The sequence below is a fragment of the Megascapheus bottae genome, chromosome 24 (genome assembly GCF_031878675.1).
Source record: "Megascapheus bottae isolate mThoBot1 chromosome 24, mThoBot2.hap1, whole genome shotgun sequence".
In the NCBI taxonomy this organism is placed as follows: domain Eukaryota; kingdom Metazoa; phylum Chordata; class Mammalia; order Rodentia; family Geomyidae; genus Megascapheus; species Megascapheus bottae.
This window is the reverse complement of record NC_143532.1, coordinates 8,888,541-8,904,984: the sequence shown is the minus strand read 5'-3', so window position 1 is coordinate 8,904,984 and position 16,444 is coordinate 8,888,541. Positions and strand designations below refer to the sequence as shown.

The following is a 16,444-nucleotide window of genomic DNA, read 5'->3' as shown; positions in this document are numbered from 1 at the left end:
TCAGATCTCAGCCTCCTGAGTAGCTAGGATTACAGGCGTGAGCCACTGTGCCCAGCCTTGTTTCCCTTCTTTTGTTTTTTCTTTCTTGCCAGTCCTAGGGCTTGAGCTCAGGACCTGGGCACTGTCCTTGGACATTTTTTTCTCAAGGCTAGCATTCTACCACTTGAGCCACAGCACCACTTGCAGCTTTTCTTGTGTATATGGTACCGAGGAATGAACCCTGGGCTTCATGCATGCTAGGCTTGCACAGTACCACTAGGCCACGTTCTTGGCCCGAAGTATAGTGTATCTTGGTCCTTGTCACCCTTCCATTGTTCTCCACATCTCTTCCATCCCCTCCCCTCCCTCAAGTTACCTTGCTCCATTGTCACATGGGCGCATTGAATGTTATGACTGCATTTACTCACCTGATCTCTCTCTTTTTGTCTCTCTCTCCCAGTATACATTCTAGCTTCCTGGTATTCCTTTTTGCTAAGCTGTAAATTAGTTGTTCAAAGGAGTTTCCATCATTGCAGTCCTCCCCTATGTCAATTTGTTTGTGTATATCTGCATGTCAGGCTCAGAGAGACAAAGGGCTCATGTTTTCTCTCAGCAAGGGCACACAACCCCAGTTTGTCAGGTGGTTGATGTTCCTGATTGTCAGTCGGTAAAGTTGGAGTTGCCCTATAGGGGTGTAGTGGAAAGGTACCCAAAGGGGTCTGGCTCATAAACCTTACCTTTTGACCATTTCCCTTCACTGTTGGCTTTGTTGAAAATATAACATCCCTGACTTCGCAAATGCCTCTTGACAGAACAGGTACTTATTGCCAAACTTTAGAATTCTTGGGAATTAAAAAAAAAAAGGAACCTGCTAGGCACAGTGGCACACACCTATAAGCCTAGTTACTCAGGAGGCTGAGATCTGAGGATCAAGGTTCAAAGCCAGCCTGGGCACAAAAGGACCTGAGATCTTATCTCCAGTTAACCTCTAGAAAACAGGAAGTGGGATTTGGTTCAAGGGTAGGGTTGTAGCCTTGATCTGAAGAACTCAGGAACAACACCCAGGCCAAGTTCAAGCCCCATGACCTACCTAAAAAAAATCCTTGAAACATATTGAAAAGTAGAGTAGATATTATTTATTACCCATTTCCAACAATTATCACTCGGTTGCTAAAATTTTTCATTTTTTCTGGTGTATTTTAAAGCAAATTTAAGGTTTTTTTTATAATTTATTTTGCCAGTCCTGGGGCTTGAACTCAGGGCTTGGGTACTGTCCTTGAGCTTTCTCAAAGCTAACACTCTACCCCTTGCGCCACACTACCACTTCTGGCTTTTTCTATGTATGTGTGGTTCCAAGGAATCAAACCCAGGGCTTCATACATGCTATGCAAGCACTCTACCAGTAGGCCACACTCCCGGCCTGGTTTCATATATAGTTTTACTCATAGATACTTAAAAAAAATTTTTTGTCAGTAGGACTTGAACTCTGGTCCTAGACACTGTCCTTGAGCTCTTTAGCTCAAGGCTACCTCCCTACTCCTTGAGCTACAACATCACTTCCAGTTTTCTGGTGATTAATTGGAGATAAAAGTCTCATGGACTTAAGTGCCCGGGCTGGGCTGGCTTTGAACTACAATCGATCAATCGATCGATTGATTGATTGATTGATCCGATCCAATCATCAGATCTCAGCCTCCTGAGTAGCTAGGATTCCAGGCGTGAGCCACCATGCCTGGCTTTCATAGATACTTTGTTTATATTTTCTTTTTTTTAATTAAAAGATTTTATTATCACTGATGTTTTACATCATATTTCAAAAGTCAAGTTTAACAAATAAGTATTCAACAATGGAATTTCTATGTGTAATCACTGGCATATAAATTTAAGAACAAAATTAAAATTAAGCTGAGAGTTTGCATGTCCTAGGTACATATTGATCTATATAACATTATGTCTATAGAATATATATCCCGTCATAATACCAACAAGGTGTGGTATTTATACACAATGGTTTCCCTCATTTGTCATAATCAGTAGAAACCTTGGACTCTCCTAGCAGAGATTTACAATAGAGCAAAACCTGATTATGACAAATGAGGGAAACCATTGAGCCTATGTTCCTTTGGGTCTGGCTTACTTCACTTAATATGGCCTTTTCCAAGTCTTTCCATTTCCTTACAAATGGGGCGATGTCATTCTTTCTGACAGCAGCATAAAATTCCATTGTGTATAAATACCACACCTTGTTGATCCACTCATCAACTGAGGGGCATCTGGGTTGGTTCCATATCTTTGCTATGGTAAATAGTGCTGCAATGAACATCAGTGTGCTAGTGGATTTAGTATGCCCTTGTTTCTGGACAATTGGGTAAATGCCAAGTAGTGGAATTGCTGGGTCATAGTGGAGCTCTATGTTTAGTCTTTTGAGGAATTGACATACTGCTCTGAAAGCCATTTCTTTAACCATTTTTTTTTTTGCCATTGTGGGTACTGAGAAGCAATAAAAATCCTGGTCAGAAACTTTCTGCTTGGAGATTTGGCTCCAAACAGATTGTAACTGGTCATCAAGTATTTTAAAAATGCTTGTAGAGAACGATTGATTTATTCACATGAAACATTCTATCAATACATGCAGCTATTAAAAAACTGCCATAACTTGCAGCCTCTCTAGTCATAGTAATATCATGATTAAAAATACAAATCAACTTTTTCATTTTCTATGCCCCTCCCTTCCACTTGACCTAGAACTCATGAGCTATTGACGTTAAGATCAGACTTCCTTTATTTACCTAAAACAGGAAATTGTTAAATATTGGCTCATTACTTCTCTGGTTCTTCACATACATCTCTGTGTTTCTCAGAATGGAAGGTTCTGTGATTTGCTAAATAGGATTTTTAAAACAAATATTATATAACGAGCCCTTTACATATAATGCAGATGAGATCAAGGCCTTCATTCTTTAAACAACACTTACCTAGTAACCACTTCAAGACCTGTGGCAAGCGTAGATATATCATAGTGAATGGAGCATCTTTCCTCCAGGAACTCAAAGAAGATGTGAACTGAAGCTGGGCCTGGAGTGTGGCCTAGAGGCAGAGTGCTTGCCTAGCATGCATGAAGCCCTGGGTTCAATTCCTTGGTTACCATATACACAGAAAATGCTGAAGTGGTGCTGTGGCTCAAGTGGCAGAGTGATAGCCTTGAGAAAGCTCAAGGACGGTGCTCACACCCTGAGTTCAAGCCCTAGGACTGGCATAAAAAAAAGAAGATATGAACTGGGCATTTTTATTATAGTACAATAAATGCTATGATAACAGGAACCTCACAGCACTGGCATTCAACAGAAGTTTCCAGAGATGTGGATTAAAAAGAGTGGGGGGGGGGAACTGGGGAATAAGTTGGGGGTGGAACAAAGTAGGTTATTCCAAGTGAGAAAAATAGTGTGATGTGACATCAGAGGAAGAAGCTGATGTGGCACTTTGGTAGACCCACAAATGTGTAATTGGTGGAAGGTGGAGTCTGAGAGGGACTGGTAAGAGAAAGATACCAGGACAGAATCGTGAAGTTTTTTAATTATATTAAGATATTTGGAATTTATGAAGTTTTAATACAGTGTAGTTGTGAGAATGAAATGGAAGGCAGGAAGACAAGACAGTGGTTCAGGAAAAGATGATCATAATGGGAGGAAAATGGATAATTTAAGAAATGCTAACCATGGTTTGGAGGTAGTGTACACTCCTGTAATCTCAGCTACATGGGGGGGAGGGGAAGGAGGATCAGAGTTGGAGGACATTTCAAGCAAAGTTAGCAAAACTATCTTAAAAACAAGAGTTGTAGCTGTGGCTTAAGTGGAAGAGTACCTCGTCTGGTTCAAAGCCTGGGTTCAACTCTCATTGCCAAAAAAAGAAAAGACAAACAACAAAAAAAACCAGTAACCAGGCAACCACGTAAGATAAGAAGTTGTAGAAGTTAAGGGCAAAGTCCAGAATTTTATATTTGGTACTATGTTCAAGAGTAGGAACAGACACAGGAGGGGTGAAGACCAATGAAGTCTCATTAGTAGGTGGTAGTCAGTCCAAAGATGGAAGTCTATGTGGGCAAAAGAAACCACGATACAACCCCCTGAACTAGCGCGAGATCAGAAGCCAAGCTCACTCCAGTGGAAAGTCGTTCTGTGAGACCAGCATCCCAGTGGCAGGCCTTCCAATGACCTAAAAACCTCCCCACCAGCCTCTGCCTTTTGTTGCCCTTCCATCCCAACTAGGACAAAGTTTGCAACACCCAAATCCTTGAAACTACAGCACAAATAAACCACACTGGATCCACGGCCATGCTTCTCCATCACCTTTTACTTTTTGCCATATTATGACAAATACATCACCGTGGCCATGCCGGTCTTCACATTGTTTAGTGATGGAGCAAGCTTCTTCCCTACACCCGGCGCCATGGAAGAGAACAAAAGCCTTTATTTCTTCTCACGGAGCATGTTTCTATTCTCTGAGGATAATTACTTAATTCCACATTGATTTAGGGTAGGGCTGTAGGACTTGAAAATGTACGTCATTTTTTTTTTAATGATTGGCCACTTCATGCACCTGTTACAATCATTAGTTCCTGTCATAAACTTAAGTAAGCAGTAAACTAGCTTCCTTATATTCCTTCCAGGGAAGTAAGACACCAACTTGCAAACTGGCCAGGAAAGCAGGACCACTGAGCACCAAAAACTAATTCAGATTAGGGTTAGTGGAATGTGGGGTGGGGTAAGGGGAGCAGCCTGAGTTAGTTGTTCGATTAATTTTATTTACTATTATTAACATTGCATAGCTCTTTTCAGCTTAAAAGTTGTTCTGAGGTAATATCTTTTTTTTGGTGCTAGTCCTGAGGCTTGAACTCAGGGCCTAGGCATTGTTCCTGTGCTTTGTTTTGCTCACAGCTAGCACTCTACCTCTTAAGCCACAGCTTCACTTTTGGCTTTGTTTTTCGATGATTAATTGGAGATAAGAGCTGAAAAGTTCCAGGAACTATGGATTAGACCATACACTCTCAGTGTCGGAGCTCTTACAAGGGGTGAAAATTGGTTCTTGGGATGGGGAGAAAAACTTGATAATGCAACAGTTAGTTTCCTTTAAAGGTTCATAGCATACAAACAGAAGAAAAGGTACATTTGTGACATTAACATTTCTTGGGGGGGGAGGACTTATCATAGATAAAAATGCCTTTAAAAGGTTTGCAGAGGGGCAGGGAGTTTGGCCTAATGCTACAGTGCCTACCTAACATGCACAAAGACTTGGGTTCGATTCCATGGTATCATATACATAGGAAAAAAAAAAGCCGGAAGTGGTGCTGTAGTTGAAGTGGTAGAGCTCTAGCCTTGAGAAAGCCCAAGGACAGTGCTCAGACCCTGAGCTCAAGCCCCAGGACTGGCATAAAAAAAGGTTTGTGCCTGTAATCCTAGGTTCTCAGGAGGCTGAGATCTGAGGATAAAGGTTCAAAGCCAGTCTAGGCACAGAACAACCTGAGACTCTTATCTCCAATTAACCTCTAGAAAGCGGGAAGTGGGGCTTGTTCCAAAGGTAGGGTGGGAGCCTTGAGCTGAACTGCTCAGGGACAGCGCCCAGGCTGAGTTCAAGCCTCATCACACACACACACACACACACACACACAAAGGTTTACAGAATGACATTGAAGGAGGGGAGTGACAATGACAGAGAGAGAGAAGCATTAGTCTCGGTCCTGTGGACAGCTTTCTGACATTTATGTGTGGTCCTGGGTTTCCACACATGTTAAACAAGCTCACCTGGCTTCCAGTTTCAGAATGGTCCTTCCCCATTTTACCCAAGGTCCTGAGTGACCATGTTACCAAAGCTGCCTGAATTTGGGTGGACAGGAATCATGACCAGTTAGAGCACAGACTGGCCCGAATGACCAGGCCAGTCCCTGCACATCATTTCTTCTCCTCAGTCTTTTCTTCTTCTGTGGTACAGGAGTGTAGTATAGCATGGCCTGGCCTGGCCTGGCATAGTATGGTATGGTACGGTATGGCATGGTATACTATGGTACACTATGCTTTTATGGTGCCTACCATGCTGCTGTCCTTTGGATACAGTATGCAAAAGAGTGGGTAACAGCAAAGGTTACAACATCTCTGGAGGCGGACATTTGGGTGGTGGCATACCATGTGAACAAGAGTGGATGAGACCAGGATCTCCTTACTTGAGATATCACTTCTTTGTCCTGCTTTATCTGGAGGAGGATTTCACCTCCTGGACCAGTTAATCCCTTAGTTTGGGCAAATGATCTGGTGCCTTGCAGGAGGTTAGCCTCCTGCCACCCCCAGGTGTCTGCCCAGTGCCCACAGGACCAGATCCAAGCATCACCAGATAAATGCATTCATTAAAATTATCTCTAGACATTGCCTAATGCCCCCCCACACCAGTTGAGAGCCAGGGATGTAGAGAACCCAGAGGGGTCAGAGAGAGAATCCATCTCCCCATCACGTCAATATAATGAGAGATGGCACAAACGGCTCCAGGTTTACTGTTCAGCCTGGCCTTAATGAGGACTCTATTTTCAGAAATGATGGGAGGTGGCTTGGTGACAGCTGGTGTTCAATGAGTGCTTGTTAAGAACACTCTAGTTTTCCTAGCAGTGCTGTAGCGGGGAGGGGAGAGTGAGGGGAAGTGTGCATGTTTCCAGCCACCCTGTAGTTGAGGAAGTGACAGGTGGAACTGTTGAGGAGCCTGCAGAGGTCACCTTACTCTTAATAGCAGAGTCAGCCAGGCAACAGAGTTCCTGTGTCCAGTGCTCACGAGTACACGACCTGTCGACCTGTCAGCCCTGCTGTCCTTCCTGGAATGTCTGGACCTCTTTGTCCTTGAGACCAGCATAAAGCCAAGCCCATAGAACTCTACTGACTTTGTCCATATTGACGCTGGCATTTCCTGGGTGCCTCTGCCCCCAGATCTTTGCATGGCATGCACTCCGTTTACAGCATCTCTGTGCAAGCATTGTTCCATAAGGATAGTCTCTTACCCGTTTGTAAAAGCATTCATCTCCCTCGCAGCAGGTGACACAAACTTGCTCATTTGTTTCCTCACCCCAACAAATAAATATACAATAACAAGAGAATAGTAGAAAGAGCCAGGCCCTAGTGACTCACACCTGTAAGCCTATTCACTCAGGAGGCTGAGATCTGAGGATCGCTGTTCAGTCTGTGAGACTCTTATCTACAACAAACTAGTATAAAAGGGGCGAGGGAGAGGGGGGAATGGAGCTGTGGTAAGTGCTAGCCTTAAGCAAACAGAAGCTCAGGGACAGCACCCAGGCCCTGAGTACAAGCCTCAGGACTGGAACGAACACACACACACACACACACACACACGCAATAGTGATAGATAATAACAAAGTCTAAAAGGACCTGTATGACGACTGTGACCTTAGATAAGGATCCTGAAAGCACTGCCTCCTAATCAGTAGAACAAAAGGGGACCGTCCAAACTGTATTTTGAATTGCATTTTGAAATGTTAGTATTCATGCATGTGAGCTTAATAGATCAGAGTCTTGCATGGGACAAGAAAATGCTAAGGGGGGGGGGGGTGGTGGCATGGAATGGGGCCCAGCCACGGCCTGGGCTTACAAGCTGGCCCTGTTCTACAGAAGGAGCTTCATGCTTGTTGTCATGGTAGCTGGGGCTGGAGGCTCACAGTCCACCCCGGCCCTGCTGGCTCCTGCCTGGAGGGCTTGGCGCTCCCCTGGGGTTCGCCCTGTCGCCCTTTTCTGGTGGGCAGGGCAGCAGGGGAGGCGTCCGTTCCTACCGCGCGGTGTCTGGGGGCCTGAGGCCGCCAAGCCTGGGAGGTGTGCACGGGAGGACGGAGGGGAAGCAAGGCAGGCCGAGCCCTGCCTCCCGGGACGGCGCTGCACAGCAGGTTCTGGAGTCTTTTTCTAGGCTGGAGCACACTCCGCTCTGCCTTTGGGTAAAGAGATGCAGCGATTCCCCTGCGTGAGCAAAACCCAAGGCTGGGCACCCAGCGCGGTGGAGGCCGGGTGGCGGCCCGGTGGAGACCAGGTGACATCCCGGTGGAGGCTGGGTGGTGGAGGCCCGGTGGTGGAGGCCCGGTGAGGTCCCGGTGGAGGCCTGTGGAGGCCCGTGGAGGCCCGGACGCGCGGGGTGCGTGTGGCTGCGCCCGCGCCGCCTCAGCCCTCGCGGTGGACTTGCCTCCAGCGGCTGTGGGGAGAGAGGACGTCCAGGGACAGGTTGGCCTGCTCCTGTTGGGATCCGACCTTGCGGTAGCCCAACAGATCCATGGCGTCGCCGCAGACTTCCTGGAGCCGCGAGACCTTCTCGTAGGGCAGGGCCCAGCGCCAGGCCTGGGAGACGTTGAGGGCGTCGCGGGCGTGGGTCTGGAAGGCGTGCTGGCCCGTGCCCTGGCCGCGGGTGATGTTGTGCACCCAGGTCCGGAGGTGGGGCAGGAACCGCAGCCCCGCGAACTCGTACAGCCGGGAGGCCAGGGCCTCGGGCGCCCGCGCCACGTCCTCGTAGCGCACGAGCAGGTAGCGGCGCCGCAGCGGCTCGGGCAGCGCCTGCGCGGCGTGGAGGATCTCCTCCTGGCCGCGGCAGATGGCCTGCATGGCGCGGTACGGCTGCTCCTCCTCCGGGAGCTGCTGCCCCGGCGGCCCCAGCACGATGCGGCTGTCGATGCTCAGCTGGGCCGCCGTGCGCTCGCGGGAGCGGAACACGGCGCGGGGGTCGCGCACCAGGTGCACCAGGCGCAGGTCGAGGGCGGGGTCGGTGAGCAGGGGCCGCAGTGCGCGCAGGTCGAAGAAGCGGACCTCCTTGAGCACCACGTGGCTGTAGGTGCGGCAGGCCTCCCGCACCGCCGCGAAGGGCCGCCGCGCGCACAGCGGCTTGCACACCGCCTCGCTGCTGATGGCCCCGCGCGGGAAGGCGCCGCAGGCCGGCGGCGAGCACAGCGCCCGGCTCTGCTCCCACTGGAACAGGCTGGACTGCGCCCGCGGCCCCGGCGCCAGGTAAGCCTCGAACACGTCCGTGTCGCACTGGAAGACGGAGCGCAGCAGGTCCCGCACCGCCATGTGCAGCCTGGCCGCCGTGCTTTGGGAGAAGCTCATCCACACGTGCCAGGCGGGCTCCATCAGGTAGAAGACGTCCGGGTGCTGGCTGAAGAGCTGACCCACGAAGGACGAGCCCGAGCGCCACGACGACAGCACCAGCACGTGCACGCGCTGCGCGCGCCCCGCCGGCGCTCCGCCCTGGCCCTGGCCCGCGCCCTGGCCCGCGCCCTGGCCCTCGCCCTCGCCCTGGCCGGCGCGGAGCAGGAGGAACAGCAGGGCCAGCTGGGACGCCAGGAAGAGCAGGAGCCTCACCTTCTTGGGCAGGGCCATCGCGCCGCGTGGGACCCTGCAGGGACGAGCGGAAGGGCGCGTTAGACCATCCGGACGCCGCCTCCCCGGACTCCCCGGACTCCCCAGACCCCCGAGCGGCCGTGCCCCGCAGGCCGAGGCCCAGTCGGGTAAGATCCCGAGTCCAGCTAGGTGAGCGGGAGCTGCGGGAACCACCCCCTCTCAGCCAGCGATCCCCGGAAATGGGCCATGAGCCACCCTGAATCTCCCAGTCCCCATTCTATTAAAAAAAATTTAACATTATATTATATATGATTTAACAAAATGTTAATATTTTTAAATGATTCAACCCAGGGCCCGGGTGCTGCCCTTGAACTTGTGTGTGCAGGGATGGCACGCTACCCCTTGAGACACAGGTCCCCTACACCGGCTTTTTTGGTGGTTCCTTGGAGATAAAGAGTCTCATGGCCTTTCCTGCCCGGCCTGGTTTTGAACCACGATCCTCAGATCTCAGCCTCCTGGATGGCTAAGATTGTGGGTGTGAGCCACCAGCACCCAGCTCCAGTCTCCAATTTAAAGAGGGTCCTTGCTTTTCATTTCAAGCCCAAGTGGCAGAGCCAAGTGGCAGAGCCATGACACCTGCCCTTGAACACCCCTTCTGATTTCGTCTGGAGGAGCTGATCCAGCGCTGACCCTTTAGTCTGAGTAGACTGCACTCACCTTAATCTCTTTCAGTGGAGGATCCTCCTCGGACCAGCCCACTCTGAGGGCGTGGCCTGCTGCAGTAGTGACCTTGGGCCCTTTTCACGACCGTCCTGCTGCTTGGTCACGACACAGCCCCCTCAGGGGTGCCCAGTATCACTGCATAGCCTTAGGGAATGCCATCACGTCAGGAATTTGGATATTCATCACAAACCATATATATGACAGTAAAAATAGCATTTTTTAAAATTGCCAAGTCTGGGGCTTGAGCTCAAGGCCTGGGCACTGAGCCTTGGGTTTTCTCAAGGCTAGTGCTCTACCACTTGAGCCACAGCACCATTTCCAGGTTTTTCTGTGTAGGTGGGCTTTGTACATGCTAGGCAAAGTAACTCTACCAGTAGGCCACAACTCCAGGCTCTCAGTTATTTTTTTAAAGGTTTTTTTATTGCTTTTTTTTTTTAGATCTGCCCATTTCTCTCCCTCTCTCTCTCTCTCTCTCTCTCTCTCTCTCTCTCTCTCTCTCTCTCTCTCTCTCTCTCTCTCTCTTCTTTCTTTAAGCTTGAACTCTGGGTCTGGGGGCTGTCTCTGAGCTCTTCAGTTCAAGGCTACCACCCTACCCCTGAGCCACAATGCCACTTCTGGTTTTCTAGTAGTTAACTGGAGATAAGAGTCTCAGACTTTAGTGCCTGGGCTGGCTTTGAATCAAGATCCTCAGATCTCAGCCTCCTGAGTAGCTAGGATTACAGGCATGAGCCACCGTACCCAGCAATATCTGTCCATTTCTCAATTTGTCCTTACATAGTCACTGGCTTCATTTTCAAATGTTATTTCAGTTGCTTTATGCAGATACACACACACACACACACACACACACAACAATGTATACATATTCTTGATTTCTTTCCCCTTTTAGAGCAAAATTAAAAAAATTAAAAAAACAGTAAGCTACTTGGCTGCGGCTTGCTTTATTTACTGTTAACACGTCTTAGAGTAGCTTTCAGAACAGTACACAGAGATTTCCTTATTCCTTTTATCTGCTATAATTCTATTGTGGGGAAATATAACAATGTATTGAATCTGTTTCCTCATTGATGAGCTTTTGGGCTTTTCCTATCTGGTGCCATTCCAAATGCTTCAACCATTTCATGTTTGTTCACCACTGTACATATCTACTAGGATAAATGCCCAGTGGGGTAATGGGTAAGGAATATGTGTGTGCATGTGTACCTTGGAATGCCACTGCCCTGCAGCCTTCACGCTACTCATGTACCTTTCCACGCCAACAATCTGTCACTGTGGATTTTGGAGGTGGGATCAAGCAGCCACAGCTGTACCTCTTGAAGTTTATAATTTGCTTCCTCAAGAGGTAGAACATGCATGACCAGCTCGTGGCCTTCCCTTGGAGATCCCCTAATGTGAGCCAGATCCAGTGTGGCGGTGGCCGGATGTCCTTCCCCCCCCCCTCCCGCCCCGACTCTCCCATTCATCACAGTACATTTCCTCTGGGTGTGCCCACAAGATCCAGTGAAGGTCCACTTTGCTACCTTCCTTGGGGGATGGCAGTCGGTGGTCATTCCCACCATGCAGTCCTAGTCCAGTGAATGAAAAGAGGACCAGCTAAAATAAGCTCCTAGTCCCAAGACAAAAGGATTTAGTAAGTCCATCATCACTGATAATAGCCAGAGCATGCCTCCCCCCCCCCCCCCAGCTCCCTGGATAGAATAAGTGATTTGAGCAAGAGTGCTTACTGCTCGTAGTGGCAGTGTGAACATGAGGAACCCATGTTTGGAATAAAGGCAGGAGGTATGGAATGACAGGGAGAAGAAAATGAGAAGAACACTTGACCTGTGCACACATTTAAGGAGACCATGATGAAAATTTACAAGCAGGGCCTGTGGTCTCTTTAGGACAGAGCTAGCTAACATTTCCTGGGGATTAGGAAAGTAGATCTTTCTAATCTTACCCTACTCCCTCCCTCTCTGTCTTTCCCTTCTCCCCCCTCCCCATCCCTCCTAGCTCAGGCCAACTCTATCCTGTTGAGCTTGGCTCCAGGAATGGTATCCTACTGTGTGCCAACTGCTCTTCCTCTCATGTCTGTTCTCTCATCAAGCCGGAGCTGAGTCTCCCACCCATCCCCAGCTGTTCTTGGGAATTCCTGTCGTAACCTCCTGACTTCTCTCTGATTGTCTTCCCATGAGCACTCTTCCTATCCCATCCCTGGACACCAGGCTCTGGAAAACACCTGGTGGGATGTCTAGGTAGGCATAGCTTGATCTCAGCAGCGACTGCCATCTGCAGTACGGGTGCTCTTGGGTCCTGGCAGAGGTAAGGAGTGTAGGTCACCTAAGGAGGCTCAGAGAAGAACAGGAAACTCCTCAAATCCATCCATTGTATCCTTCTATGAGCTCTGTTACTAGTCTGCTTCCTCCCCTCCCCTCCTTTCCTCCTCTTTCTGTACTAGGGTTTGAATTCAGGGCTTTGAGTTTGCCAGACAGGTGTTCTACCACTTGCGCCATCCCTCCAGCCCCTTTTGCCTTCAGTTATTTTTCAGACAGCGTCTTGCCTTTTTAGTTCTCTCCAGTCAAACTCAGATTTTGATTTTCCTATCTCTGTCTTGCAAGTCACTGGGATTACAGCGGGCCCTATCATGTCTGGCTTCCCCAATTTACTTTTTTAAAATGTACAAGTCTATCATTTTGCTTCAGAAATCCTTTACTAACTTGAATAACAAATATACAGGATGAAATCAAACTCATCAGCTTTGAGTTCTCAATGGCTCACTCAGGTTTCTGCCACTTCCAGAATCCTTTTGGTAGCTTAGGCTTCAGACCCAAGCTCTCAGTTCTTCTAAACCTGCCATTTAGAACAAGGGACATTCACAAGACTGCCATTCAAGAGGCTCCCCCAGGCCTCCGCATCTTCTAAGTAAGGTAATGTCCCTTCCCTCAATCATCCCATTTGCGTCCACCTCACTCCACAGGAAACAGCTGGATCTGAACCTCTCTTCCCACTGAGTGCAAGGCTGTGTCTTATCTTGTTTAAAGGCATATAACAATTCTTTGAGTGACTATGGCTCTTTAAATACTTGCTGGATGAATGAAATAAGAATTTGAGTGCAAGAAGAAAATTAATCATTGCTAGGACATAGAAAGCCCTGGTGAGACATGGTGGAATTCTATAATCTCAGCCACTCAGAAGGCAGAAATGGGAGGAGGATCATGTGTAAGGCCAGCCTGGGCAAAAACCTTAAGGAGACCCTATTTCATAAACCAGCATAGGGGCCGGGAGTTTGGTCTAGTGGTAGAGTGCTTACCTTGTATGCACAAAGACCCGGGTTCGATTCCCCAATAGGACATATATAGAAAAAAAGCCGGAAGTGGTGCTGAGGCTCAAGTGGTAGAGCTCTAGCCGTGAGAAAGTCCAAGGACAGTGCTCAGGCCCTGAGCTTGAGCCCAGGACTGGCAAAAAAAAAAACCCCACAAAACCAAAACCAAAACCAAAAAAACCAACATAGCCAGGTGCTTCAGATCTATAATCCCACCTACGTGTGTAGCAACCTGCCCCTACATACCTGCAAAATAAACCCAAGCAGAAGGAGCTGGAGACTTGGCTCAAGTGGTAGAGCTCTTGTGTAGCAAGCATGAAGCCCTGAGTTCAAACCTTATGACCTCCATTCTCCCCCAAATAGAAAATCTAATGAGCTCCTTAAAGAAATAGAAACTTGCCCTTTTCTAATCTACACCTGGACAGTCATTAGCATCAGTTATTAAGACTTCATTGGCTCCCTTAAGTTCTGAGTAGATAACCATAGGGAAAAATGTTAGTAAAAAGTCAGATGTGGCTCCAGGCCCAGTAGCTCACACCTATAATCCTAGCTATTCAAGAGGCTCAAAGCCAGCCCCAGCACTAAAGTCTGTGAGACTCTTATCTCTAATTAACCACTAGATAACCAGATGTGGCATTGTGACTCAAGGGGTAAAGCAGCAGCCTTGAGCTGAAGAGCTCAGAGACAGCGCCCAGGCCCAGAGTTCAAGCCCCATGACCCACAAAAAAAGAAAAGAAAAAGATGCATAGTTTTGCTGCATAGAACCTAGCATGCTTCACCTCACTTTAAAACATGGTGTGTAGACCAGATAGTGATATTTCAAACTAAGAAGAGGAAATCTATAAAAAAAAATGGAAGCAACTTTCCACTAAGAAGAACTATTAGTCTCATTGCAGATACCAGCTAGGCAGACAACAAAAGAGCAAAAAGAACTCAGCCCATCCCATCGATCCCACCGAAAACAATAATCTGGCACTTATCTCCCTGATGAGAGATTGGCATCATTATCTTGAAACCCAAAGCACAGCCCATTGCCAAGGAGTCATGAGAACTTTCTTGGCCGAAAGGGAGAACCAATGGAAGGTACAGGGATCCCATGGGCCTTCGTCCCCCAGCCTCACCACAGAGAGCTGAATTCTAGAAAGCCTTGCTTGGTTTTTTAGAAACAAAACGGAATTCTGAGAGGAAAAGCCAAATTAGTATCAGTTTGAGAAGGCTGGCTTGTGTGGTATATTCCCAATTTAGATTCCACGGTGAGATTAAACCCTGCATAACCAGAATTAGAGATGACAGAAAATAACCTTGCACAGAGAGACCAGAACTAGACCACGGACACCAGACTTATTACATAGCCTGTAGGTCAGGAAAACGTGGGTTGCTAGGCTCCGGGGCAGTGAGTATCCCCAGAGCAAACTCTTAGAGAGCACAGTGCTGTGTTCACAGTACCAAAGACAGGGCCTGGCACATAGTCGGTGTTCAGAAAACATCTGTCAAACAATGACTGCATCAACAAACATCTGCAGAGTGTGTTTTACTGTGTAAGGTGCCTTCATGACCTTGGAAAGAAGGCTCGGCATGGTATCATTATTGATACACATAAAATTATTCCAGTTCCAGTTAGAAGTTGTGGACTTACTCAGTCATTTGCAATACAAGTTCTTTCTCCCTTAGCTGGTATGTCGGCCCCATAACTTTGTCCTATTTTGCATCTGCATGAAGTTTCCCCGAGTTTCGGGTTCCCTTTGAGGACAGTCGTGAAAACAAGCCAAGCGTTCAGGACAGCATGGGGCCACTTTCTCATTTTTCAGAATAAGACAGCTGAGGTTTGCTTGTTTGACTCGGCAGCTGGAGTAGCCCCACCCAGATCACAATCTCAGTCCTTGGGGACCCCCAACCACCCTCGGGGAGCTTGCAGTGGTCAGCCTCCCACTCCCTGCACTCCCTGTCTCCACCCTCAGCAGGGAACAGGGGAGAAGCCCTGGGAAGGACGGAAACTTGAACCCCAAAGTCAGGATCTCAAAGAGTCAGATGTACTAACTAGGCTTTTATAGTTTTTAGAACCCTTTATGGATAGAGTCAGTGGGGTTCAGGGGGATGGGGCAACTTTTAGGCAGTTTCTTTTCTTCCCAAGCAAATTCTTTCGGTGATTCAGATATTTTCCCCACTCCCACCTCTTGTCCTTTCCAGCCATCAGAACCCCCCAGCTTAGCTGTCAGAGGTTATCAGACACTCGGTTCCTGTAGCCCTGGGACAAATGCCCAGGCTGGCATAGCAGGCGCACCTGGAGAAGTTCTCGTCTTACCTGGTTTAGTGGCTGGGGTTCCCTTACTGCTTTTGAGAGAAGTTCACTGCTGGCCAGGCTGAGCCTTGCTTCTGACTCACCAATGCCACCTCTGCTTTCCTCCTCCTCCTCCTCCTCCTCCTCCTCCTCCTCCTCCTCCTCCTCCTCTCCTCTCCTCCCCTCCCCTCCTCCGGTTTTGCATACCCATCCATTTCCCACCCTCTCTTTTCTGCTGAGAAAGAAAGAGACCCACCTTGAAAGACTAGCTCAATTAAGTCGAGTGAGGCTGAGAACGTAGCAGCTTTAACAGCTTGAGGCTTAGGGGGTGCAGCAAGGAGGCTCTGAATCCCAGTGAGCCTGAAGAAGACAGGGTTTTGGAGACTGCTGGAATGCAGCCAGTGTGGGGGTCAACTCCACAGACCCATGGAAGTGGACAGAGACCCCTGGGGGACCAGCAGATAAAGCCTCAGGGTTACAACTGGAATGCCCCTGAGTCTTTAAACCTCTCTCGTATGTCTTGTCCTTATCTTTATGGAGAAAATGAAATGTGAAAGTTATTTCCCTGTGGCACCTGCTCGCTCACCCCCACCCTAGGGAGGTAACATTTCCCCGTCTGTGTGTCATGTCTAGCATCATCACCCGCTTGCACCATGGAAGGCGGACCCAGATGTACTGTGTTTGATTGAGCAATGGGGGTGGAGAATTCTCCCTTAAAAACTGTTAACTGGGCACTGGTGGTTTGGTTTATGCCTATAATCCTAGCTACTCCAGAGGCTGATATCTGAGGATAGAGGTTTA

General features: G+C 48.5%; 1 protein-coding gene across 1 annotated transcript; it reads right to left on the bottom strand.

Moving 5' to 3' along the window:
• Positions 1-8,090: 8,090 nt before the first annotated feature.
• On the bottom strand, positions 8,091-15,752 carry Chst4 (carbohydrate sulfotransferase 4). Its single transcript, XM_090357014.1, has 2 exons — positions 15,668-15,752; positions 8,091-9,396 (listed from the first exon to the last, which is right to left on the bottom strand). The coding sequence occupies exon 2, from the start codon at positions 9,378-9,380 to the stop codon at positions 8,175-8,177; it is 1,206 nt and encodes a 401-aa protein (XP_090213140.1). The 5' UTR covers positions 9,381-9,396; positions 15,668-15,752; the 3' UTR covers positions 8,091-8,174.
• Positions 15,753-16,444: the final 692 nt, after the last annotated feature.

Coding starts and splice junctions, on each gene's coding strand:
- Chst4 (XM_090357014.1), bottom strand. CDS start 9,380: ATGGCCCTGCCCAAGAAGGTGAGGCTCCTGCTCTTCCTGGCGTCCCAG.